The 25,926-nt window shown below is 39.7% G+C and overlaps 1 protein-coding gene across 1 annotated transcript in view; it reads right to left on the bottom strand.

Annotated features, from left to right (window-relative positions):
* The window catches only part of zbtb46 (zinc finger and BTB domain containing 46), a 135,583-nt gene that overhangs the window by 37,344 nt on the left and 72,313 nt on the right, over nt 1-25,926 (bottom strand). Inside the window, exon 4 of the mRNA XM_049486391.1 lies at nt 2,792-3,076. Within this exon, the coding sequence (XP_049342348.1) occupies nt 2,792-3,076 (285 nt within the window). The remainder of the gene's footprint in view (nt 1-2,791; nt 3,077-25,926) is intronic.

Genomic DNA, 25,926 nt, shown 5'->3' with positions numbered 1-25,926 from the left:
TAATCACCTACCAATATCTATCAACACATAAAACTAAAAGCTAAAACTGAAGCAAAGAAACCTGTAAAGTCACTATGGCCTCTTTTCCACTGCAGGGCCTTATGCTTTTTAAGGGTGCAGATCAGTTAGTCCAGTTACGGTCTGGTTTCTTTTTCCAGTTGCTGTGTTGCTAACAGGGCTGTTTCAAGGCATTTAGAGGCCCCAAGCAAAATGGACAATATTGTGCCAACTGCAGGAATCACAAACCTTGCTGGATGGCTGCTGTCAGCAACTAATGTGGGGGGCACTCTTGATTCCGATAAAGCGTCAATGTATTTTCTAGCATTTTTTGATCACAGAATTTAAAGGGGCGCTCACACATTTATTCACAGTTTGTCGCTGCATTATTAATTCATAATCAGCCGTTGTCTGGGGCCCCAGGTCAGCTCGAGGCCCTAGGCAATTGATTGGTTTGCTTGCCCTGTTGCAACGGGGTCTGGTTGCTAAATCTGGACCCATAATCTGGATTAATAATCACATATAATTGTACTTTTATGCTGTTGTTTGATTCGTCCAGTCTCACATCTCTGCCCTGCATTCACAGAATTAGAAAGCTTGCATGCTAACTTTCAAAACATTCTAAAGCATTCTAACTAAATGTGAAACTGAGAACTGTGTTTATTAGCTTTTGTTCAACATTGCTAAAGTGGCATTAGCACAGCAGCTACAGGCCTCGTCTCACATCGCTACCACAGCCTTAGCACACCATCTAATATTGTACCAACCTGTTAGCATGCCTGCTACGATGCTTGTCCACCATTGCAAACATGGTGTTATTACGCTGGACGTTTATTTAAAATCGCTATTTAAAATCACAGCATTAGAAAGCCGGCTACGGGCCTCACCCCACATCACTACCAAAGTTTGAGCAAATTGATTTGAAACAGCAGTTTCAAAGGCTGACTGTGCCTTTACTAGAAAGAAATAGATACAGATGTCATATATTATGGCACAGCACCTACAGCGGCATAATCCCTTCCATTGAAATCTTCTGTGGACCAACCAACTTGTTGTTGTGCAACTCTTCTGTCCTTCAGTGGAAAGAAGCCAATATTACTATATTGGATAGTACAGTATATAATCCTCATATCCCATATCACTATATGTTACATTTGTTTTTGTAGATTAACCCTCTATTGCATGAACAACTTTTTAAACATCATATATTTTTTTAATTGTGTTTTTGTGACTTCAAATTGGTTAAATAATTCAAATTAAAACAAAAATCATAAAAAAAAAATTGGGGGGGGGGGGTACTTGGTAATTTGTTGCCATATGGCAACAACGCGGGTTCGGTGAACATGACTTAAAATCTGTTTTTCTTTCAAAAACATGCTCTTATTGAAGGGAATTCTAAACAATTGTAACATTATATTAATAAAATGTGTAGTATAATTTATTTACAATAAAACACATTTAGTTGTATTCATACATTACCATGAATTTCAATAATAACACTCTAAAAAGCCATTTATATAGGCCTACCCCTGATAGGAGACGGACACAATTTACTTGTTTAGCAAAAAATGTATTTCCATTGTAGTTTTGCAGCATTCACTTAAGCAACATTCATTTAATTTGTTCTTTAAAAAAAAAGCTCATTTAATGTGAACAGTGGTAACAAGAACAGAATCTTCCAGGATCATCATCCAGCATCAGAATCTTCATCGTAGATAAAATGCAATGAAACAATTGCGCTCCTGTGTGATGCACAATAATAAAATAGACTGGGATGCATGTTCTAAGGATGAAAATGAAGAAGTTTTAGCTGACTGATACAATACATGCAGAAAAACAGCTATTGAACTATCACTTTCCATAACAAACCATTTGCAAAAAATATTTTTTCTGATCAGGAAATTAATATATTTGTTAATATATCATATGAAAATGTGAAAATAGCATAATGTTAAGAAATTAAATATGTTTTCAAGTTAAAATCATATACCTATCTGCAAATACAGTGCCAGGATAGCCCTGTCCTATGTAACTCAATGGATACATGTATAGAATGAATGTCACTGTATGCATGTTGTTGCCATATGGCAACAAATTCATTTTTGCCTTTTACAGAGAAAGTATAACTTTATATTTGGATTAAATTATAAAAAATGAAAGCTTACTTACCCCAGATTTATGTTGATTTTTTTTATGATCAAAATATGTCTTGAAGTTTGAAAACTAGCAATGTATAGGTTCCCACTTTGACGTGACCTTCACAGTGTGGCGCATCCACATGGAAAGGGTTGGCAAACAGGACTTCCTGATTAACTGATGTCATCAAACTGATAAATATTTCAAAAGTAAAGTCCCATTTTCACACACAATGGGAAAAGTGGTGGATATTATGTCATTCTCTATTGAAAATACTCATAAAAAGAATTTGTTGCCATATGGCAACAACATGCAATAGAGGGTTAAATAACTCCATATTCCTTAAAAACATAAATTAACACCGCTTACAGTCAACCAAGAAAGTATAATCAATGTACAAGAAGTAGTTCTAGTTTTATTTTTGTTCTTATGCTTGTGTTTTGAATTTTAACCATTCCAACATCTTCTCAAGCAAACCAAATCCAACCCATCAAAAAAGATCTTTATATCATTGTTATATTACTTGCCATATTGCCCCCCATACTACAACAGCACATCTAAGCAGGGTCTTCAGCACTACAGTAAGCGAGGAGCTCTGCAGGTCTACAGGAGCATGGGTGGAGTGTGAGGAACAGCAGAATAATAAGCCGTGACTTACGGGACAGTGAGTGTCCTCCTTTGGGAAGGTAGTCGAACAGCAGGGGGTTATCCTCGCTCAGAATTTCAGCCCCTAGCGACAGCAGGCTGTTCTTGCTCATCAGCGCTGCCCGCAGGTTGGCCACGGAGCCGCCTCGCTCCTGACCCCGGCCCCCGGAGTCTTCCCTCTCGGCCGCCAGCGACGAGCCCATGAATCCCGTCTCGCCGGGAAGCGCCTCCTCTTGCTTTACGAAAAAGTCCATCCGCTCGCCCCGGCTGTCTGAACTGGGCTCAGCCTCATCAGCACCTGCAGGAGGAAAAGAACTTTTAGGTTACACAATGTTAAAGGACAACATAGTCTAAATCACAACACATTTATTTGATCTACCAGAATGGTTGTTTCTTTTTTGACATTTCTGACAAGGCACTCAGCTACTTATGAATCAACATGACCAGCTATACCAAGTTGTTGAACCTGCAAAACCAAGGAGGTTGACCCTAAAGACCAGCAATACCAAGGTGTTTAACTTGCAAGACCAACAAAACAAAGCTGGTTTATCAAAAAAAAAAAAAAAGAAACAAGCAGGTTGACCACCAAGTCCAGCAAAACCAAGGTATTTAGCCATCCATCAAGACCAACAAAACCAAGCTGTTTGATTAACAAAACCAAGTAGGTTGCCCATCAAGACCAGCAAGAGCAACTAGACCAAGCTGGTTGACCAACAAAACCAAGGGGTTTGACCAGCAAGACCCACAAAACCAAGGAGGTTGACTATCATAAGCAGCAAGACCGAAGTGTTTAACTAGCAAGACCAACAAAAACAATCTGGTTGACCAACAAAACCAAGGAGGTTGCCTATCAAGACCAGTAAGACCAAGGTGTTTAACCAGCAAGACCAACAAGACAAAGCTGGTTGACCAACAAAACCAAGGAGGTTGACCATCATAACCAGCAAGACCAAAGTGTTTAACCAGCAAGACCAACAAGACCAAGCTTGTTGACCAAGAAAACCAAGGGAGTTGACCAGCAAGACCAGCAAAACCAAGGTGTTTAACCAGCAAGACCAGCCAAACCAAGCTGACTGACAAACAAAACCAAGGAGGTTGACGAACAAGACCGAGCTGTTCAAGCAGCAACACCAAGCTGGCTGACAAGCAATACCAAGCTGGTTCATAATATTAAGTATGACCAAGTTTGTAGACCAGCAGGTGTTTTCACCTGGATGACCAGCTTAGACCATTTATAACTGATCTTGGACAAGCAGAATCCAGTCTCCCATCCCTACTGGATTATTCAGCAGGGATGGCAGCAATGATAGTTGCATTACTGCGTTCGTAGACTTCAGTTACAGCTAAAAATACAAAAACGATTCTCAAAATAAATCATCAAATCAGGATCAAAAGCAGCACCTGATCATTTCTACCAAATCTTTTCTTTTCTCAGAGAAAAAAAAAACGTCTGCTGCTCGTCCTGAAATATAAAAGCCTAAGCTATGAAGTAAAGGCTGCTGACAGAGAAGATACACACACTTATACACTCCCAGACTCACACTGCACCCATCACAACATCTCCTTCCTCGTCTCGGAGACAAGGACGTGCGCTCGGATGGATGGAACCTCACACGGAACCGTAAACGACAGGAAGAAAGAAAGCGCGGAGGGAAAAAAAAAACACGGGGAGAAAAAACAACAGCGTTTAGCGAACGCGAGAAAGCGGGCCTGTTTAGACTGCGCTGACAGTCCAAAGCGCAGGGGCTGTTCAAAACAGCTGTCACGCCGTTCCACAGCGACTTCAGATCAGCGCCGGGCTCAAAGCAGCCGGGCTGACAGCCCGACCCAACAAACCCAAATCAGGCCCAACTGAAGCTACACACTCTCCACACACCGTCCAGCAGCCAATTATAGCCAAAAGACAGACCATAATAACTCACAGGCTAACTCTCATTTATATACAGTACAAATCTCCACACACACACACAACTACACACACACACACACACACAAGCACAGTGCCCTCCTGAGAGATGAAGCATGGTGTGTGTTTACACTGTATTCCCTGGAGTCTGGGCAACCAGAGACAAGTGTGTGGCTCTAGAATGTGCGGTGAAGTATGATAAGTACAAACGGACTCCTCGCGTACACTCCGTGCCAGACAAACACACACACACACACTCACTCATCCACTTGAACAGACACACACACAGATTGCGAGAGTAATACGAGAACTGGTTCATTGCAAGAGAAAGCTCTGTGAATGAAGGTGCATCTCCTGTGTATTTGTATGTGTCTGTATGTAAGGTTTAGACACAGCTTCTTCCAGTATCCCATCAGGTTGCTGAACAGCCAGTAGCAAAATGTATCAGTCCACAGTCCATCACAACACATCTAGTGCTGAGCAATATCAAATCCCACACACATGGAATCCTGTATAGCAGGCACAATATTCTGATTATATAATTTTTTTAAAATTTCTTGTACAAAATAGTCAGTAGCACATTAAAATAATGGTTTGTTTATCATTATCGAGGTAAAAAGTTAAATGATTTATGATATTGGTTTGAGCAGTCATATAGCCTAGCATTCCATCTGGCTTCTCGTATATACCCAGACACACACTCACAAACTTTCACAAGAAAGCTCTGTGAATGAAGGTGCATATCCCATGTATGCATGGTTTTGAGAAAGCTTCTTCCCATAGTTCATCAGGCCACTAAATTCATCACAGCCAGTATACAGTTCATCACATCGCACATCTAGTTCTAGGCAATTCTACTGGTGAAATAATGATGACATACTACTCCTTTAATTATGACATTTCTAAAAACAAAACTAAACTGAACTCTTGGTCCACAGATTTGAGCCACTTTACCTGGTGCGTGAATGAATATTTAACATATTCAACAACCAAAACTCTTCACTCAGTGAAGTTCATACAGGGATTTCTTACACTTACACACTAAGGAGACACACACATAGTATGTGAACCCTTTGGGATTACTGGGATTTCTGCATAAATTGGTCATTAAATGTGTTCTGATCTTCATCTAAGTCACAATAATAGACAAACACAGTCTGCTTAAACTAATATCATGGTTTGGGGCTGCTTTGCTTCCTCAGGGCCTGGATGGATTGCCGTCATCAACAGAAAAATGAATTCCCAATTTAAACAAGACATTTTCCAGGAAAACTAAAGACCATCTGTCTACCAACTGAAGCTTAACAGAGTATGGATGATGCAACAGGACAACAACCCAAATATAGAAGTAAATCAACAATTGAATGGCTTCAACAGAATCTGACCTCAACCCAATTGAGATGCTGTGGCATCATGACCTCAAGAGAGCGATTCACACCAGATATCCCAAGAATATTTTTGGACTGAAACTTTTTTTTTTGTTATGTGAAGAGCAGCTCTTTTGCAGCTCTGATCTGCAACTACAGGAAACGTTTGGTTGAGGTTTTTGCTGCCAAAGGAGGGTCAACCAGTTATTAAATCCAAAGGTTTACATACTTTTTCCATCCTGCACTGTGAATGTTAACATGCTGTGTTCAATAAAACCATGCAAACATATAATTTTTTGTGTGATATTAGTTTAAGCAGACTGTGTTTGTCTATTATTGTGACTAAGTAATTAATGTGATTAAGTAATCCCAAAGGGTTCACATACTTTTTCTTGCAACTGCATCAGATTCAGTGTGTTCAGACTGCCGTAAAGATACCCAGATACACACCAGTTTCACATATGAACAAAAGGATCAGATCTGAGACATGTTTACCCGTTGTATATAAACAGATCTGATCTGATTCTTCAACAAACAGACTATTCTGTTTATATACAGTCTTCATATGCGTACAATGTGTATGAACATGCAGAAAAGCGTGTACGTGTTGGCACTGGGTAAATAATAGCGGCTGGTGAAAGAAACGGCACACTTTGCCTTTCAGATCATCAGAGTGAGAAAACAAAGAAAGAGACGAGAAACAAGCAAAGAGGTCACACACTCACACACACTCACACACACACATAGAGGAAGGCAGAGTTAATTAAGGTGCTGGAGTGGGGGAGTTGGGCTGGGAGGGCGCAAAGGTTGGAAGAATTCATTAGAGAAAGTCCAGCCTTCATCTGTGGGCAGGGGGCACGAGAGTCAATCAATAAAATAGATCTTCCACTCCCAACACATTCACACACACACACACACACTCTCACAAACACTTACACACACACATGCACCCAGCATGCAGAGACTGAGCTGCTCACCCTCCGACCCTGATCCCCCCTTTACTCTCATTTGCTCCCTGCATGCTGCACGGACCCTTCAAACACACACACACACATATATATATACACACACAAGTGTGCACATTCAGATACCATCACAGCCATCACTAGCGTTCACGAACTGTGTGATTCAATGTGCGAATTAATTTGAAGTTTTAGTTAGTAATTTAATAATTTTTATGTCAATTTAATCATCAGATCACTCCTAAATGTTGAGGTACGAAGCTAAAATAGAGCTGCAAACTAATTTGTATTTTAATAACTATCACAATACAGTATGAGTTCTCACAATAAACACATTAAACAAGTAACAGTAAATTCAAACTGCATTACTCATGTTCAGCAACAGAGGGAGCTCTTCATGCTGCAGACTGTTTGATAGACTCATGTGGTGTGACAAGGCTGGAGGTAGAGCGAGGCAGAGCTAAGCAAATAGAGGTAGTAGTAAGTAGTGAGAGTAAGATGTACAGTGAACGTTCACACCAAACTACTTCTTATGCTGTGGTCAAATCTTTGATAAGCTTAAACTATTTATAGACGATAATTTATTGTGTTTAATGTGTATATCAGCATACCCAAGAGTACTATCGAACACCGCAACTGTTGTCCATACTGTACTCCACTAATCTACAGTATAATCCTTAACGCTGACAACACAACCCCTCCAATTAGCACCACAGTGCATCACAAATACAAACACATTAATAAATAATAACAAATAATCCACTTATAATAATTATCCCGCGCTAACGAAGCGTGCTCTCGCGCCGAAACGAGAATCAGACGAGTGCGCTGACTCTTTATTGTCTGATGGCAGATTTGGAAATCCGCAGTCAATTAGGGATCTGTGCGAGTGTGCGTTTCCTGTGGCCGCGCTTTGTTCCCGGGTATTATGGGAGAGCTTTTAAACGAGCAATGGTTTAATTACCGTGTCACATTGCGTCACGTTACAATGGCGGCTTAAAGAAGACTGCAGAGCATTGTTATATCTCTCGCTCATAAGAGAGAGAGAGAGAGAGAGAGAGAGAGAGAGAGGGGCTGAATAATTTTGATGCCTCCTTGCAAAGAAATTCTCAGTTTAATTTGGTTGCCATGGCAGCCGGGCACACTTGGCTTCAACATTTATGCTAAATAAAACACCCTTTTAAGAGTAGACACAAATAGGAGGACTCGCGGTGAAGGCTTTGTGTGCCTGCATGTGTGTGTGTGTGTTAGTGTGTGTGTGTGTGTGTGTGCGTGCGCACCCGTGCGTGGGTGTACTCCAGTTTGGACATGATTCTGTATGTTGTGTGTTCGGTGCGAGTGTGTGAGTGTGTGTTCAGCGTGAGTGTGTATGTGTGAAGAACGCATGCAGAGGAGGTGATGTATAGGTCTATATGTATGTGTTTGTACTGGATTTATGAATTCATGTATTCAAAGTATGTGTGTGTGTGTGTGTGTGTGTGTGTGTGTGCTGTGACTGCATGTGTTGTGTTTAGACTTGGGTCCGAGTCAAAATTAAGACTGCGAGTGACAGGGATCGAGACAAGATAGAGACCAGATAAAGATATCTTTCATCATATAAAAAAAAGAAGATAATGGAAAAATAAATATTATATTAGTAAATCAGTGTGCAATTATTATCTATCTCTGTACATGATTAATATGCTATTAAATAATGCTACATTTTATCATATATTTGTAAAAATGAACATTATATAATATTTAGCCTAAGATATAATTTAATATAAGTTATTTTATGTACATTATAGTCTTAATAAAATGTGTGAACTGAGTGTAATAAAAATAAAATGACAAGAGAATGCACACAAAGGAGGTGACATACAAGCCTATATGTATGTGTTTGTACCAAATCTATGAACAAATGTATGCAAAGTGTGTGTTTCAGGATCAAGACTGGGAGTGGCCAAGTTCAAGACAAGATAGAGACCAGATAAATTAAAAAATAATAATAATGAAATTAATAAATCATTGTACATTCATTATCTACCATTATATGTGATTGAAATGTTGTTAAATAATACTACATTTTATCATATACTTGCAAAAAGTAAAATATTACATAACATGTAGCCTATGGTTATTTGTTATTTCATATATTACAGTCTTAATAAAATGCGTGATTTGAGTGTTATAAAATAAAATATTACAAAAATACTTGAAAAGAAGGTGATGTATATGTCCATATGTATGTGTTTGTACTGAATTTACTAATTTATGTTTTTTTGTGTTGAATTTTTGATGTTTCATCATATAAAAATTAAAAGAAGAAAATGAAAAAGAAAATTCACTTGGTAATCCATTGTATATTTAATATATATCACATATTTTGTAGAATTAATAATAGATATGTAGCCTAAGATTTATTATTATTATTTATTTAATATATGTCAGCCTTACTAAAATATGTGAACTGAGCAATAAAATAAAAAGACAAGATAATGCATGCAGAGGAGGTGATGTGCAGGTCACAATAAATAAATATGTGTTTTAACTGGATTTATGAATAAATGTATGCGAAGTGTGTGAGTGTGTGTGTGTGCATCTGTTTGATGAGACCAGATAAAGATGTTTTATCATAGAAAAATTTAAAAGAAGAAGATGAAATACAAAAAAACATTTTACTTGGTAATTCATTGTACATTTAATACATATTATCATATTTGATTGATACTCTTTTAAATAATACTATATTTTATCACATATTTTGTAGAATTAATAATAGATATGTGGCCTAAGATTCTTTTTTATTATTTATTTAATATATGTCAGCCTTAATAAAATGTGTGAAATGAGTGTAATAAAGTAAAATGACAAAAAAATAAATGCAGAGGAGGTGATATATCGGTCTATATGTATGTGTTTGTACTGAATATATGAATTGATGTATGCAAAGTGTGTGAGAAAGAGACCAGATAAATATGTTTTTTTCATATAAAAAACAACAACAAAAAAAACATAGATAATAGATATGTAGCCTAAGATTATTTATTATTATTTATTTAATATATGTCAGCCTTAATAAAATGTGTGAATTGAGTGTAATAAAATAAAATGACAAGGGAATGCATGCAGAGGAGGTGATGTACATGCCTTTATGTATATATATATATATGTGTGTGTGTGTTTGTACTTTTTTTTTCATTAAGACACATTATTAAAATTACTTGATCATTTATTTATTGCAGCATGAGGCACCATGGCAGACTCAGTCAATAACTGTTTCATTTTTTTTCTCGTTTTTGTAACTCTAGAGGGCACTTCAGCAACAGATTTTCAACCATGGGGACTCTAGAGGGGTGCTTGCCCCCCACCCCCCGAGGGATGTGTGTGGTGGTCATTTTAACTGTTTAATAAAGATCAATAAATGAGAGAAAGGGCAGGATGGTGGTCAGCTGAGGAGGTCTGACCCTGTGACCCCAGGGTCCAGCTGCAGTTGTGTCCACTCCCCTGCCCTTCTGTAACACTGCCCTTTGTTTTGCGTGCTCTTGGGGGCGTCACTGGACCTTCTCTCTGTCCTCCACGCCTGTCTGTGAGGAGTGTGTTTGTGTAAGCTCTCAGGCTTGGTGTTTATTATGCTTTTAGATGAATACTACACAATCAGATGTGGAAAAAAATAAGAGACCACTTTAAAATGAATATAATATATTGTATAATATATATGGAATATAATCAAGAGGAGGATGATCACAAGCCATCAAACTAAGCTGAACTGCTTGATTTTTTGCACCAGGAGTGGCATTAGGTCAGTGTGTAAGACTGGTGGAGGAGAACATGCCAAGATGCATGAGAACTGTGATTAAAAACCAGGGCTATTCCACCAAATATTGATTTCTGAGCTCTTTAAACTTTATGAATATGAACTTGTTTTCTTTGCATTATTTGAGGTCTGAAAGCTCTGCATTTGTTTTTGTTATTTCAGCCATTTCTCATTTTCTGATAATAAATGATGTAAATGAGAATATTTTTATTTGGAATTTGGGAGAAATGTTGTCTGTAGTTTATAGAATAAAACAACAATGTTCATTTTACTCAAACATAAACCTATAAATAGCAAAATCAGAGAAACTGATTCAGAAACTGAAGTGGTCTTTAAATTCTCCACAATTACTTCAAATACAGTACAGTAATTTTCTAATATGACAAGAGACTATATGTAATTAAAAAAATTTTCAAATTTAATCACAATAGAATTCTGTGATTAATTCTGATTTATGACAATTTTCTTTTTTAAGACTACGCTTTTAATAATGGTTATTTAAATGTGAATAAAAGAATCAGAGAATTGCATTATTGGTGCCAATTTCTTTTAAAATTAAAAAAAATAATAATACATTAATCACAACAATATTCTGTTACTTAATCATGGAAATAAATTATGATAATTTTTTTTTGCTGCTACTTAACTGTATTTATAAGAAGGGGGCAGTAATAACGGTTTAGTGTAGCTTAAACCTGGCAGACTAGATCTTTTTTTACTGTATTATAATAACTCAGGGTAGTTTACTGTATTATAATATCTCAGGGTAGTTTTGATGCTTTTTAAACCAGAATACTGTAATGTTTAACTAAGAAAATAAACGCAAGTTTAGCTCCATATTCCACACTTAACAGGTTGGACAGAGGAAACGTTCCATCAGCTGTATGTGTGTGTATGTTTGTGTGTGCATGACCATGCGAGTGTAAGAAAGAGAGAAAGACAGAGAGACAGAGAGAATAAACTTCAGCATTAATAAAAATTAATCTACTTTCTGAACTCAGCTGTAAGCGCTGTTGTGTTATATCGCTAAATAAAACTGCTAATGTCACACCAGGCTCTGTCAGTTTAGTCACATAATTAATTTAAGTTTTAATAAGTTTCCAGATTAACTGCATGCTTTAACACGTTAATGCTGACAGCCATCAACTATATATAAATACTGTACAGCAGTTTTTTTCAGGGGTGAGAGAAAGTTTAGTGTTTTTAGTGTAAGGAAAAAAAAACCCCAGCACAGATTTTACTTGTTATTTACACAGCCAATGAAAACCACTCTACAGTGCTGTACATAATAACACATATATAAATTAACAAACAAAGGGGTACCACAGATTGCAGCAACACTAGATCTTGCCACAAGAGAGCATAAAAGTGCTTCCCCCACTACGTTTGGGTAGTGTACCTCTTGGTGAGAGACCTCTTAGTCTAGAGCAGGGGTCACTAATAGGTGGACCGCGGTCCGGGTCCGGACTCAAGACCTTGTTCAACGCGGACTCAAACCGATAAACTACTGAGAAGGATTTAAAAGTGACAGTGTTTATTTAAAGCAGTGGAACTTTTCTTGTCTTTACGGTATACGTGCTTTGTGGCGCAGTAAACTCATAGACCAATCACGTGTGTTGTAAGATCACCAAACACTCTCCTCTGCCAATCAGATCTGTGCAGAGGCGGGAGCACTGAGGAGAACACACAGACGAAGTACACAGTGATTCAGATGGTGCGCACCAGAAAAAGAGATTAAAATACTACATTTATAAAACATACTAGCAGCAATAATATTAAATAAAATACAACTGCTGATTTGAACTGGATTGAATTGAATTAAATGTTACTTACCTGAACTGAACTGAACTAAACTAAACTGAACAGATTAATACTGAACTAAACTGAACTGAAAAAAACTGGATTAAACTTAGTTGAATTTTGCTGAACTGACCTGAACTAAACTAAACTGAACAGATTTGAACTGGATGGAACTGAACTTAATTAAACAGATCTGAACTGAACTAAAATGAATTGAAATGGATTGCAATGATTTCGATTTTACTGAACTGTCGGAGAATAAAGCGAGAAAGGTTTATTCAGAAGGTGCACACCAGAAAAAGGAATTTAAATGCTACATTTATAAAACATATTAACAGTGATAATATTAAATAAAATAAAACTGCTGTTTTTGAACGAAGCTGATATTCTGGCCAAGTTTAGCAAACATTTCTCCACATATTGTACCATTCGTCATTCATTTAACTATCATGGCAGACAGGCCTAAATCTAATATAAATAAAATCTAATTAAATAAATATAGCATTTCGAAACAAAGCTGACATACAGATTCACATTGATAGACTAGATAAGTTAAATTACTGAGGATGTTTCCATTAGTTGTATGATATGTCGATACAATGCCTATTTAAAACAATAAATAATGTTGAATAATACTGAACAGAAGTATTAGGCTTCTTTAGTATACAGGATATAACACTGACTCATAACACAAGTTAAAAATGATGACAGTCCGGACCTTGGCCTGACAAAATTTTCTCTAACTGGACCATACTAAATTCTAATTATTTACCCCTGCTCTAGACACTAGACACCCTTCTACAATGCACTTGATGACATTTTGCCTAGTCGATGACATCCCAGATTTTATTGGACTAATCCATCAGCTGACCACTTTCACCTTCCTTTTTGTAGTGGTTTAATGAACAAAAAACCTGGATTGCTGCAGCACTGCCCCAACTGTTGGTGTGATGATCTGGGGAGCCATCGCATAGGACAGTTGGTTACCCCTTGTAATGATACGAGTACCACTAACGATGATAATGATATTTGAAGAAAATCCTGCAGCCATGTGTGTTGACTCTCATTTTTCAGCAGTATAATGCTCACCCACACACTGCAAGCGTTTTTCAGTTCAGCACGATCACCAGATTTATCACCAGTTGAGCATTTACATCCCTTATGAGTGTAAAGGATCTACAGGCCCAGCTGCAACAACTGTGAGCAAACGTGCTGCCGGATGACTTCTGGTATCCAGGCTAGAGGAACCCAACAAGGTACTAGAGCCTCCATTCAACTGAACAGTTATATCATTATATAACACTTGTATCATCATTACATTCACACATATAGAGCTTCTTTCCATTCCAACCATCAACTTCTTGGTTCAATATTGCTTTTGTCGGTGAGATGTGTATATGTGTGTGTGTGTGTGTGTGTGTGTGTGTGTGTGTGAGTGTGTGTCTGTCCAGCGGGCACTGCAGGAGGGCGGGGGGTTTCTGAGTTGCCTCCTCAGCACGACAAACTTAGAAAGGGTAAAAAGTAATTTCCAAGGGAAGAGGGAGTGAGACACTGAGGCAGCTGAAGAATTCAAAGGCAATTTAAAAGCAGTGTGGGAGAGGGGAACGAAAAACACTGGGCGAGTGAGAGAGAGAGAGAGAGAGAGAGAGAAAGAGAGAGAGGAGGGGAGGATGGAAAGTAAAAGAGAGGTTGTTATTCTTCTCTCTCTCTTTCTCTCTATCTCTCTCTCTCCCCCACTCTCTCTCTCTGTTGTTTTTAGGGACGAGCTAGGCCACAACCTTCCAGAAAGTGAGATAGGGCGAGCGAGGGAAGGAGGGAGGGAGGGAGAGAATAAATCAAACAAACCCTGAAGGCTGGGAAGACGGGAGGGAAGGAAGAAGGGAGGAAGAGTAAAGCAAGGAAGAGGAGGAGAGGTGCGGGTAATGGCAAAAGGGTGGTTGGGGGGGGTTGGGGGCGTGGGCGATGGAGAGGGTAAGAGGGCGAGGGGGGGGCGAGAGAGAGGTTTGGAGGATTGCAAGGCTCAAGGTAATCTGGGGAGTTAATGCAGCTTAGCACAGAGAGAGAGAGAGAGAGAGAGAGAGAGAGAGAGAGAGCGGGAGTGAGGGCAAGAGAGTGAGGGTGAGATAGAGAAAGAAAGAGTGATGAAAAAGGAGAGAGAAACTGTTGGGGAGAACAACATGAGAAAAGAGAAAGTGAAGGAAAGAAAAAAGAAGAAAACCAGTGAGCACATCCACAGATAATTACGAGCACTATATTTGATATTATTACTGTCATTAAAATGTTTAATTTGTTTATTTATTTGAATAACAACTTCTAACCTATTTTTATTTTTTTATTTCAGTTCATTCTTTATTGTTTATTGATTTGGCAATACTGTATCAAACTACACTCATGCCAATAAAAGCACCACTGAACAGATTTAAACTGAACAGATTTGAACTAAACTAAACTAAACTCAGCTGAACTGGATTAAACTGAATTGAATTTCACTGAACTGAACTGAATTCTCCCGAACTGAACTAAACTAAACATATTTGAACTGAACTGAACTTAGCTGAACTGGATTGAACTGAATTGAACTTTACTGAACGGAACTGAACTAAACTGAACAAATTTGAACTGAACTGAACTAAATGGAATTGAACTTAACTGAATTTGACTAAACTTAACTGAACATATTTGAACTAAACTACACCTACAATGATGCATTGAACTGAATTTAATTTTACTTAACTGAACTCAACTGAACTGAACAGATTTAAACTAAACTAAACTGAACTGAACAGAACTGGATTGAACTTAGTTTAATTTTACTGAACTGAATTGAACTGAACTAATGTGAACATGTTTAACTGGATTGAACTGAATTAACTGAATTGAATCAGATTGCAACGAATCAGATTTTACTTAACTAAACTCAACTGAGAGAGGCTGAATAAGGCAGAGAGAAAGAGAGAGAGAGAGAGAGAGAGAGAGAGAGAGAGAGAACAACAGAAAACGGAAGGCCGCAAAGTGGGAAAGAAGGGAAAGGAGAGTCTCTGTGGGGTGTGTATGGTGTGTATATGTGTGTGTGTGTGTGTGAGTGTAGGGGGTTTGAGCTGGGGGAAAATGGAATGCTGGGTGGGGAAGGGAAGCAAACACGCAGGGCTTTGTGCTAAAAGCAGGCTGAGCTGAGGGAGGGCGCGCCGCCGCCGCTAAATCCACACGCCAGCCCAGAAATCAGGGTTTAAAGAGCATTCAACTGGGCTGGACCTTTTATAGCCATGCACACGGATGGACAAACACACACACACACACACACACACACATGATAATTATGTGCTACTGCACTAGTGAGTCAGTGGATCTATGAAGCTAAAGTTGTTAACAAGTAATGCAAGCTTATACTTCACTAATTAGCACTGTGTACATGACTTATGACAACGTTTGCTTATGCGTTACATTTACATAGCCTATGGAAAGTCTATGCAAAACACCTTACCCTGCGTTCACACTAGCAGGTTACACAAGTGCAATTTAGCCACACAAAGTGGAACGTACATGTGTGCAGTAGTCACATCTTCAACCTCATGTGAATTTCATGATGAATGGACCAATAGAAATGCTCCAAAGTTACTAGTAATAAAACTATTTTAGACACTGACACACATTGCATGTTTAGAAGGTTTTTCTTTATCCTCTAAATTTACGCTTTTGAAGAGTTCTTTCTATTGTGAGCTTTTTATTTGGCATAATGTACTAAATAAATAAAAAGTTTAATCGTTTTGAAATTCTATACCTTAATGTTACAAGTTCTAGTAGTACAACAGTAAATGGAAAAATAATATGTTTTGTTTATTCACATAAATATATGTTCCACTTTGTGATTTGTTAAAGAGGTCACATGATCTGTGTTGATAGGAAGTGCCTTAGAAGCCCTATCCGAACGGGATTAGTTTCTCAGGGGTAGTGTTTCACACTTCTACTTAGTGATTAAACTCTTGCATCTGGAATGCAATTGAAAAAACAGGAGGACCAGTGAGTTTTTAGGCTTTCTCGGTCACGTGACATCGCGTTCAGTAGCTCCTCCATTTCCACTCGCTGTTGTGTTTACGTGGATCTCCGCAAACTAAAACTTTTCAAAAGGCAACAAATCGAGTTGTGATTTGCTCAATTTTTCGGCAACTGAATTACAATGCTGTGAAACAACATATTGGGCCCTATTTTAGGGATCTATAGCGTACTTGTCAATTATAATTAGGATGCAAAAATATACCCTGGGTGGTTTGAAACGTGCAAAAGGCATGTACTATTTTTCTTAATTAAACATGGGTGTGGTTTGGGTGTAACGTAAAATAAACCAATCAGTCTGCCCGTAGTCAATCCCTTTATGAGCCAGAAGTGCTGCGACTTTGGCGTGTTCATAACTTAACAGCGTGGTGCTTTGTGTATGCGCACCAGGCACACCTACAGCTCTGGAAAAAAATAGGAGACCATTTAAAAATGATGAGTTTCTTTGATTTTCCAAATTGAAAACTTCTGGAATATAATTGAGAGAAAGATTAATAAACAGAAGCCATCAAACCAAGCTGAACTGCTTGAATTTTTGCACCAGGAGTGGCATAAAGTTATCCAAAAGCAGTGTGTAACACTGGTGGAGGAGAACATGATTCATAAAAACTGTGATTAAAACCCAGGGTTATTCCACCAAATATAGATTTGAACTCTTAAACTATATGAATACGAACTTGTTTTTTTTTTTGCATTATTTGAGGTCTGAAAGCTCTTTTTTGTTATTTTAGCCATTTCTCATTCTGCAAATAAATGCTCTAAATGACAATATTTTTATTGGGAATTTGGGAGAAATGTTGTTCGTAGTTTATAGAATAAAACAACAATGTTCATTTTACTGAAACATATACCTATATATGGCAAAATTAGAGAAACTGATTGAGAAAATGAAGTGGTCTCTTATTTTTTTCCAGAGCTGAATAGGAATGATTGACTGTCTAGGTTTATTTCAGTCAGTGGCGCACCTATGTTTTCTGCAGCCAAAATAGCAACACGCAAGAAATGTACCTGAACACACCTCATTTCAAGACAACCACGCCCATCAGTGTTTTTATTTATTCCTAAACTCTGATGCTATTTTAAAGGCGCAGGTGCAATGCGTGAAAATAGACAGTTGAGGGGGTGTAAGATAGCAAAGAGCATTGCGACGCGCCTTGGGCAGGGTGTATAAAAGGGCCCTCTAAATCAATTAACCCAAAAACTTACTCAGATCAATAACAGACATGGGGGTTTGAGGTGGTTCCCAGTTTCCCACCCTGTAAACTTTGGTTTCTACCAGCATTTTGTGAATATTCTCACTAGTAAAGTTGGCTGTACTTCTCTACAGGGTGTGTGTGTGCACAAGCTATGTGTGTGCATTTGCACATCTGTGTGCAACTTAACATAGCACAGACAAAAATGTGAAAAAAGAGAGAATCTAAAGAAGTCTTCTAATGTGTGTTTCTCTGTGTATGTGTGTGTGTGTGCGCATGTGTCCCTTGTCCCATTCCTGTTCAGTCCTACAGTATTCTGACTCATCCTGTTCTGTATCACATCCCCTATATTACTGTATCCTTGGCAACTTCTGCTCTGAACAATGGAGAAGATGGAGGCCAGGGAGGAAAGACTGGAGCGAGAGATACAGAGAGAGGGAGAGAGAGAGAGAAAGAGACATAAAGAAAGAGAGAAAGTGACATAAAGAAGAGATAGAGAGAGACAGCGAGAGACAGAAAGCAATCAGCAGTGGTTTTATCAACAGGGAGTTGAGCCACTGACATCTACACCACACACACACAAATGCACACACACACACACACACACACACACAAGGACAACTAGCAGAGAGAAAAAGGGATGAAAGGATGGCAGATTATCAGATACTGTGCTGCTTCCATCTTCCATCAGAGCGGTTCCATCCTCTCACTTCCTGTCTAATGCCAGGTTCACTCAGCACGACTTGTCGTCTTGTAATGGGGAACATATTTTAGTGGGTGTGCTTTACACACTACACGACTGATCAGTGACACAGAGTCACCAATTACACAATCTTTCACCAGGAGGAACACGCTCTGTCTGCTCTCTACACTCACGTTCTGCCACAACTGATGCAATGTGCAAGACATAATTTTTATTTTTATTCCAAAACAAGCAAATATGATGATTAGACTGTCAGGAGAAATCTGATTTTTGACATGTCTGGAGTGAATCCTGATTGATTTTTGATAGTCTGAACAGCCAGAATCCACATTTGGAGGTGATTTAAAATGATGACATCCGGATTTGTATAGATGCATCTCATTTGGACACCCTTTTGCGTCACTTATAACAAGAAAAAATCTATAGTGACAGAAGTGTGGGGGTTCAACAAGAATACCAAAAGTTAGTTAATGATGCTGATAAGGGCTGCACGATATATCTTTTAAGCATCGTCATCGCAATGTGCAAATGCACAATAGTCGAAGTAGATACACAGCGCTGTCTCTGTGTCTGTGTGAGTGACAGGCTGCTGTTGCCTCAGAAGCGCGAGGGAGGGGGAGCACGAGGGCAGGAGTAAACATGAGTTAACCGGAAGGCCTCCATCTACATGGTTGGGCACGTGCTTGTAAACACACGTGTTGAAAGCTGTGCATCTTAGTCCAGCACAGTTTTGCAGTGCAGATATTTCCAGTTACAGCTGAATTCATGCTTCTAATCCCAGAAAAACAAATGCTCTTATTTACCTTTTAAAAAGCCATTTAAATGCCTGATTAAAGGGACAATTCCTGTCGTTTTGCTGTTTTCCTTCGGTTTTGAGTGCTCGGCGCTGACTCAGCTCTTGATTGTTCTGGACACGGTTGAGTTATATTGGGGGCAGGGCTGGTAACATTTTGGGTGATGCATTGTTTAATATAGTGATTATATATCGTGGAAAAAACCCTAATGCAGACCTACCACAGCTTCACATGCAGATACACTTGTGATGTTCGGACACACAGTCTAATCACATGCTAGTAACTGTGTGGACAAAGAAACAAATCAAGATCCGCCTGCACAACCATACAGTCACTGACTGGTCCAGATATTAAACCTGCTAGATATTTGTTGGGGCTTTTTATAAAAAACCTTTGTCTGTCATCTAATCAGGGTAACATGAGTGGTTTTCCACTTTAAGACTCCTGTTTATAGAATAGTTTAGCAGTACAGTAAGTAAGTAGGTTTTTAAGGCAGCTTTAAGGTAGCTCAGATAGCTTTATGAGATGAACACAGTTTAGATAATTGGCCTGTCAGATATGAACATTGTCCAGTGAAGCATCTGCAGTGATATCTGGATGCCGTACATGCTGCAGAACACAGGTGTACACCTGCAGGAGCTGAAACACCTTCACCTGTTCTACAGCCTCACTCTTTCTGTCTCTTTCTGAGAGGAACACACTCCACAGTGCCCGTATTCCCTGTTTAGGAACTGTCACATTAACGGAGATTTCACTACCGACATCCAGACACTGTGCCCGCAGCGCCAACTGGTCAGCAGAGCGCCATGGCAACCAGATCTCATCACACCACCAACCAGGTAAAAAATTTCACATTCCAACACGGCAGCTCCCTCACCACAGCTCCGCGGGAACAATGACTACTGCGGAGTGTGTGTATCTCTGTGTGCGTGTGTGTGTGTGAGTGTGTGTGTGTGTGCGCACACACGTGCCACGTGCCAGACTCCCAATATAACTTTATACAAGGTTAATATGACTGACATGAACTGATCTAGAAATGGAAGATGAGGAGGTTTAAGGGTGGAGGAGAGAGAGACAGGCTGACAGAAACAGAGAAAGAGAGAGAGGAAGAAAAAGAGATGGGGAGAAAGATGGAATGATATAAAAACAGTAGGAAGGTGAAAGAGAAAAAGTCAGAAATGGAGAGAGGCAGATCAGTTTTTCTGTGTCATCTTTTCCATAGGAAACAAGGAAAAGAGAGAATGAAAAGAGGAGGAGAATACGAACGGGAGAGGAGGTGTAAATGTGAGGAGAGTGAGGATAAGAGAAGACGATAGTAGAAAAGGAGGAGAGGAGAGAAGGAGTGGATGAGATTGAGGAGGGAAGGAGAAGAAGAGATAAAGAAAGAGCGGTGGGAGAGAGAAGGAGCGATATACCATAAAAACAGTAAGACGGTGAATCAAAAAAAAGTGAGAGGCAGAGAGAGACAGATCAGTTTTTTGTTTTTATATGCCATTGTTGCCTTAGAAGAGGATGAGAAAAGGAGAGAGTGAGATGAGGGAAGAGGGAGATCAGAGAGGAGAGAGGAAGATGGGAAGATGATGAGAGAAGGAGACAGGAGAAGAGAAAATAAAAGGAGGAAATGGGTAGAGGAAAATAGGAGGAGATAGGATGAGTGGAGGAGGCAAGGAGGAAAAAAGAAAGGAGGGAGTAAGAGGGGGCACAAACAAGAGGTGAGAAGATGAGAGAAGAATAGGAAAGGGAGAGGAGGACAGAGATAGGAGAAGATATGAAGAGAGTAGAGAAGAAGAGACATAAGAGAACATGAGAAAAGGAGTTAGGGAGGATGTAAGGGGGGAAGAGGCAAGGAATAGAGAGTAAAAGGAGTCACAAAGGAGATGAGAAGATGAAAGGAGAAAAGTAGAAGAACAGGAACGGTAGAGGAGGTATATAACTGAGGAGAATGGGGATAGGAGAAGATGAGAAGAGAGGGTAGAGGGGGGAAGGAGGAGAGGAGGACAAGAGAAGAGGGAATGAGAAGGGAAGATGAAAGGAGGAGAGGAGAGAGGAGGAAGGGAGGGGAAGATAAAGAGAAGAGTTCAGGAGAAGAGGAGTTAAGGGGAAGAAGAGAGGGGAAAGGAAGGAAGGAGAAGGAAAGAAGAGGAGAGGAGTTAAGTGGGAGGAGAGGGAAAGAGGAGAAAAATGAAAGGAGGAAAATATGAGAGGAGGAGATAAGAGGAGGTGAGGAAGAGATGGGGAGAGAGGAAGAGGAGAGGAGAAGAGAAAAATAAGAAAAGAGATGGGGAGTGGGAGGAGAGGGAGAGAGAAATGAAAATTAAGAAACGAGAGAAAAAGAGAGTAGGAGATAAGAGGAGGAAAGTAAGAGAGGGGAGAGAAGAAGAGGAGAGGAGGAGAGAAAAGAGGAAAAGAGGAGGGGAGGGGGAGGGGGAGGGGCTGGCTGTTAAAATTAATTGCGTACGATCAAATCAGCAGAACCTTCACAAATGAAGTGCCCCCCACATTAACCCTCCCCCCCCTTCAGCCCAGAGCTCGTGTCACAGGCAGAGTGCTTATTTAAGCCTGCTGACATGTCACTGCCCTGTCCTCCTCACACACACACACACACACACACTTTACACTCTCATACACACTCCCCTTCCATTACTTGATCATAGCAAAGCGTCATCAATGCTACGCTACACTAATGACTAGATATAGAGGCAGAGAGAGAGAGAGAGAGAGAGAGAGAGAGAGAGAAAGAAAGACGGCAGGCTGAGGGACAGAAGCGCTGAGCTACAGGGGGCAACAGCCTTGATTTCTCGAAAGAAAAAGAAGAAGCTACAATAAAAAAAAGGAATGGTGGAAAGAGAGAGCAAAAAGGGAAGGATACACAAAGATGGGCACATATGTAGACTGAAGAAGGACAGAGGAGAAGAGGAGGGAAAAAACTGAGACGGGAAGAGGGAGGTCACGACAGAGAGAGAGGGAGAGAGAGAGAGAAAGAGAGAGATAGAGTGAGGGATAATTTGGGAGTAGAGAAACTACAGCTTCAGGAATGCAAGCGGGTGGATCTGAATGTGTTCTGGGGGTGGTGTCCCTGTGTGTATGTGTGTGTGTGTGTGTGTGTGTGTGTGTATGTGTGTGTGTATGAGAGAGAATGTGTGTTGTTTTTTTGTGTTGTCTTGTTGTCCACCTATCAACCTGCCTACTAAACTGTCTTTCTTTCTTTCTGTTTTTAAATCCATCTAAAATGGTAACAGAGATTAGGATTAGGATCAGGTTCAGGATTGGGGTATTTTTTTTCAGGGCAAATATTTTTCACTTTTCACCATAATTTGAATCTTACTTAATCCCTATCCGGATGGGATTAGTTTCTCAGGAGAATGTCTGTGAAAAATATTTCACACTTCTACTCAGTGATAAAACTCTTAAATCTAGACTGCAATTGAAAAAACAGGAGGACCTGTGAGTTTTTAAGCTTCCTCAGTCACGTGACATCACGTTCAGTAGCTCCTCCATTTCCACTCGCTGTTGTGTTTATGTGGATCTCCATGGAAACGCGCGCCCAAAGTATAATTACATGCGTAGCAGTGAACAAATAGCTATTTTATTAAACCTGAGGTGACTAAAATAACCAGAGGACCAAAGAGTTCAGCGGAAACAGTAGATAATTCAGCCTGTAATTTTCTCAGAGGACGTCTGAGAAGAAAAACACGTACATGTTCGTTCCAGACGGGAATAAAATCACAGAGGACCCCCATAAAAGAGAAAATTACCCCAGAACCCCCTGAGAAACTAATCCCATCTGGATAGGGCTTTATAGGGTAGAAGAAAGATAGAGAAAGAAAGAGAGAGAGAGAGAGAGAGAGAGAGAGAGGGTGTGCATACGTTTGCCCGATAGACCAGACAAGAATCCCTAACCCCCACAGACTCCAGAGACACTTATCAGAGAGAGAGAGAGAGAGAGAGAAAGAGAGAGAGGCAGAAAGAGAGAGGCCACACTGTCACACACACACACACACACACACACACTTTCTCTCTCTCTCTTTCTTTCTTTCTTTTACCCTATCAGTGCTCCACCCTGTCTCACAAATTCCTTCCCTCCTCTTCCTCTTGTGGTAGCGCTGGGCCTTTGTACAAGGACGTGTGAGGAGAGAGAGAGAGAGAAAAAGAGAGGAAGAGAGAAAGAGAGAGAGAGCGAGAAAGAGAGAGGGAGGTGTAAAGAAGCTGGAAGGAGGATGGAGGACAAATCCTTGGACATGATCTTCATTTTTGAGACGGAACGCAGAACTCAGCGACTAAACCAGTGTGCAGACAGAGAAGACCTTTCTCACATACACTGACATGCCAAAGGTTATGGGACAGCAGCTAGTATCCCGTAACTTTTGCCACATCCTGCACTGAGCTGTAGGATGTGTGCGGAGGGGTCTCCTGCATTAAATGTGGATGTGAGACCCATTTTTTTTTTATCAGAGTTGCTTATTAGTTCATGGACATGGACAATTCTAGCCAGATACCACCAGTCACCATCATTACCACCCACTGCACTCTCTGCCCACTGTGGGTGGTAATGCCTTCTATGATGTAATCCTGGCACAAATGTAACACTGTCGATAGAAGAATGTGTAATGTGTACACAACTTCAGAAACGGAATCAGGACTCTCAGGCCTCACTCCAACTCCCATAACTCAAACCCAATGCCTTGCCATGAGCACATTGCCCAGTGTTTAGTCTCATTACTTTTGGCATATCAGTGTATAATCCTACTCATCTGAGCGTGTGTCTTTTTTGAATAGATCATACGGGTGAACAAACTGAACTGAAAAGTTCTTCTCAGGGCTCAGGTATAGCCCAGCCAATGAGTCATGGTTTTTGAATGAATCTTTATAAAAGAGCTGCAATGCCTGCCACTGTGTGTTTATGTGCATGTGTGTGTGTGTGTGTGTGTGTGTGTGTGTGTGTGTATTTGTGTGTGTGCTTGTGTGTGCATGTGTTCATTGCCAAAAATGTGTGTTTTTTTTCAGAACAAATCTTGTAGGTGAGCAAGCTAAAATGATTCACTGCAAAGCATGAGTCACTTTATTCTCAGCTATCAGCTACCTGGCTCAGCTGCAGTCAGAGCATTTCAGTGATTCCCACAATTCACTGCACTGCTCACCACTACTGCATATATCAGTGTGTGAGTGCGTGTGTGTGTGTGAAAATCCTTGGATGAGAAATGAATTGATCTGATTCTACTTGTGTGTTTGTTTATATAAAAATGTCACCAGTATTGTAACCAGTCAAGCAACGACCATTGCATCAATAATGAAGCATCCATACATGCAGTGCAGTGGACTACAACACGTGAAGACATATTACTTGTGAAAAATACAGACTTCCCAAGTCTCCTGGAAGTTGCCGAAGTCTACCGCATATCAATAACTGCTCCCTGATGCCTGCAAGTCAGATAAAATCTCCCAGAATCTAAAACGATTGGCCCAAGAGTGAACACAAACACGCACGCACGTGACAAAGACTTCCGCAATCATGTGTGGTAAAGAAAGAGAGAGGGAGAGGAAGAGAAAGCGCTCCCCGCGTGTGCATATTTATGAAGCGCATGCAAAACAAAAAGGGTTCGGATTGGCCTGTTCTCTCCAAGAGTTTTTAACGTGGGCGGGCCCTCCTTGATGGGACGTGTTCAGTGAGTAAGTGAAGGAGCATCATGGTTCCCATTAAAACTCATTTTACCTCAGACTACTCCAAAGTAAATCATATGTCTGGTAAAAGTACAGTTTGTAATAGTGATTTTAGCATTGCCCACAGAGGACTACATGATTGCAGAAGGCATGTTGAGGTGAGTTCATGTGATATATCATGTTATATATATATATATATATATATATATATATATATATATATATATATATATATATATATATATAATATTTACTTAAAAGAACAGGCTGATTTTCCTACTGTTTTTCGCTGAAGTCCTTCTGTGGTCCTTCTGTAATTTTATTCCCGTCAGGACGCACATCTCTGAGTTTCGTCACCTCGGATGTAATAAAATAGCTATTTGTCCACTGCCGCACTCCATAATTACACTTTGGGCGCGTGTTTCCATGGAGATCCACGTAAAGAAAACAGCGAGTGGAAATGGAGGAGCTACTGAACCAAACATGGCACTGACAGAGGGACACAGCCTGATATCATGTGACCGAGAAAGTAGTCCGGATGCAAGAGTTTTATCACTGAGTAGAAGTGTAAATATTTTTCACAGACGTACCCCTGAGAAACTAACCCTGTCTGTATAGTGCTATCCATGGTAGTTCTGGGAGGGAATAAAATCACAGAGTACCCCCTCATAAAAGAGAAAATTACTCCAGGACCCCCTGAGAATAATCCTATCCGGATACAGCTTAAGACATATTAGAGTAGCCTGGAAACTCCTGAAAAATAAACTCTGACGTGTGTGACCCTTTTTTTTTAGAAATGTTTTTGTAGGAAGCTTTTAAATGTATAGCAGTTTTGATTAATTCATTTGTTCCTCAGCAAAACAAATTCATTTGATTTGTACAGTTTGGAATACTTACTAAGGAAAAAGTGATGAATGTG

The sequence above is a fragment of the Astyanax mexicanus genome, chromosome 13, assembly GCF_023375975.1.
Source record: "Astyanax mexicanus isolate ESR-SI-001 chromosome 13, AstMex3_surface, whole genome shotgun sequence".
In the NCBI taxonomy this organism is placed as follows: domain Eukaryota; kingdom Metazoa; phylum Chordata; class Actinopteri; order Characiformes; family Acestrorhamphidae; genus Astyanax; species Astyanax mexicanus.
Note: the sequence above shows the minus strand (reverse complement) of the source record. Positions and strands in the feature narration are given on the sequence as shown.